At 42.6% G+C, this 2,421-nt stretch overlaps 1 protein-coding gene across 1 annotated transcript in view; it reads left to right on the top strand.

Moving 5' to 3' along the window:
* The first annotated feature begins 5 nt into the window (after positions 1–5).
* LOC111728459 (oxysterol-binding protein-related protein 9-like) overlaps positions 6–2,421 on the top strand; it is a 147,823-nt gene continuing 145,407 nt past the window's right edge. Inside the window, exon 1 of the mRNA XM_023519157.1 lies at positions 6–167. Coding sequence (XP_023374925.1) covers positions 57–167 — 111 coding nt within the window. The 5' untranslated portion in view covers positions 6–56. The remainder of the gene's footprint in view (positions 168–2,421) is intronic.

The following is a 2,421-nucleotide window of genomic DNA, read 5'->3' as shown; positions in this document are numbered from 1 at the left end:
GAATGCAATATAGGCGAGTGACGTCAGACCGTTTGTTGTCATTGGCGGCTCCCAAGATGGCGTCCATCATGGAAGGGCCGCTGAGCAAATGGACTAACGTGATGAAGGGCTGGCAGTACCGCTGGTTTGTGCTGGACTATAATGCAGGACTTCTCTCCTACTACACGGTGAGTTCTTGGAGGACAACGCTCCGAGCGCCTCCGGGTCGCACTGCCTGACTGGAGGTGGCCGGCTGGGGTTTTAGATAGCCGAGTTGAGGTTGTTAGGCTGGGGGTGCCGCCGTACGAGAGGGTTCCCTTGTTGGGGAGGGCTTCACGTCCTGTATAGCCAATGAGGGTGAAGGAGATGCGGGCACCGCCAATAAGCAGGCACTAGCTGTCTGATTTATGGGCTGGGGAGAGCCACGTTCCTTTTTTAGGGTCCGCGGTAAGCTGTGGTGGGGTCTGCTACACTTGTGTGAGCAAGGATGGTCGTTGTCATGTTTTAAAGGGTCTGATCTTGCGGTTCATGCCCTCTCCCCACGTTGTCAAGGACTTTACACTGTCCCCCCCAGGCCCTGTAAACGGCCGCACCCCTTAGCTTCCCTGCAGGGACCGAAGCGCTCTGCTTTCTTGGGGCTGTGCTCAGACGAGCCGAGATGGATCCAAAGGTGACTGGCCCTCTGGCAACACTAATGGGTATGAAATTCCTCCTGTCTGTCCACGTTGAGTGTCTCATTCAAGGGACGCACCCTATTCAGCCAGAAGTGAGCTTAACCGACGCCTTAACTTTCTTACATGCGAGTCTCTTGTTAGCGAAAAGAGATAAGAGATAGTGTAGTGTCCCTCTGAAAGTTACGTTCTGGAGAAGGCTGAGTTCAGGGTTTCACTGTTGTTAACACGAATCAGTGATTGTGGGCAAGTAGATGAATTGCTATGAAGCTTATGTTCTGATTATTTCTTCCACCCCCATCGCATTAGGTATGGAAGGTGGGTGGTATTAGAAAGGGAAATTACTTCCAAAAGTACTTTCTCTGAATGGTGTATAGTTAATAATAGCCAATGAGAGGGAGGAAGCAACTTACAAAATAGAATGTACTGAAGGCTTTAGAAAATAATAGAAGACAGAAAAAATAAAATTATGGAAGAAAGGGGTAATGCTAGTAAGAGAAATTAGGGACAAAAATATTTGTTCGTTCACTTAAAAAACACTGAGCTCCTGCTCTGTGAATTTCCTTGCCAGCCAGAATTAATGGTGATATAAACATTCATCGTTCCTCTTTTCTGGAGCTTATACTCTTTCTAGTCTAGCAGGTCCCTTAATTCATTTTACTCTCAATAACTTTGCAGGGTAGTAGGTATTCATTATTCCCGTTTAATATCCCCAATTACAGTTTTGGATCCTGAGGCTATAGGCTTTTAAGTAATTTGCTTGATTGCATAGCTAGCAGTAAGTGGTGAAATCAGGATGGCAAATTCTTGGCTTTCTGACTTTTCCCTCTAAACTTCACTTTCACTACAGGGGGAAAAGTACAAGCTGTGAGTTATTACATGCAAATCTGCCAGAGTGAATGTATTACTTCCACCATCGTTCAACCATCAACTTAACTTTCTCTATATAGGTTGAAAAGGAAAAAGACCAAATCTTAATGAGTCCTAAACACACTGTTCAAGATTATCTTTAGGTAGCCACTAAAGAGAGGCAACTGAATATTGTAGCCTGAAAACTCTGGAATTATGAATTCTGTGGCTCAGATAAATGAAAATAATATTGGGTTTCAGTAGATGTGATAATTGGAAAATACTATGGAACTTTTTCAACCTATTTAGGATGGAATAATTTCCATGAATGGCACTATGCAGTTAAGTTACTTTACAAACCCCAAATTGTGTGGGCCTGAATTTGAAGCCATCCCAGAGAGGCCCTAAGCTGGAGAACTCCTAGCCCAGCCAGAATCTTTTTTTTTCTGTTTTCTTTCCTTTAGTGTATTCTTTTTCTGCCTCATTGCCCTTTTAGTTTTTGAATACTTGAACAAATTTCTCCTTGTCTTACTGGCTAAATACAGGTTTCTCATGTACTTCTTTTTTTGTCCCCTTGATACTTCTCTTTCTGAGATTAGATTATGTAAAATGTTATCCTTGCAAGAGAAAGGAGGTATCATATTTCTCACTAATGGATGCTTGGAAGGTTTTTTCCTTTCTAGTTGTTTGATGTTATTTTCTTGCAGAGAAATGATGAAAATATTGTCCCATCTTGTGAAAATAAAATAACCCAATTTTAAATTAGAGGAGGTCCAGTAAAGATGGGAAAAGGACAGATATTCACTTAAAGGGAAAGTAGGAGACATACTGAGTATTGGCAATGAATTCTGTATGCCTAGACGTTGTTTCAGTGCATGATGATTGTGAAGGTACATATTCGAGGGTACGTATTGGCATATAT

The sequence above is a fragment of the Otolemur garnettii genome, unplaced genomic scaffold (assembly GCF_000181295.1).
Source record: "Otolemur garnettii isolate 467f Iridium unplaced genomic scaffold, OtoGar3 scaffold00159, whole genome shotgun sequence".
In the NCBI taxonomy this organism is placed as follows: domain Eukaryota; kingdom Metazoa; phylum Chordata; class Mammalia; order Primates; family Galagidae; genus Otolemur; species Otolemur garnettii.
The sequence above is the reverse complement of the archived record's forward strand: the minus strand, read 5'-3'. Positions and strand labels throughout refer to the sequence as shown.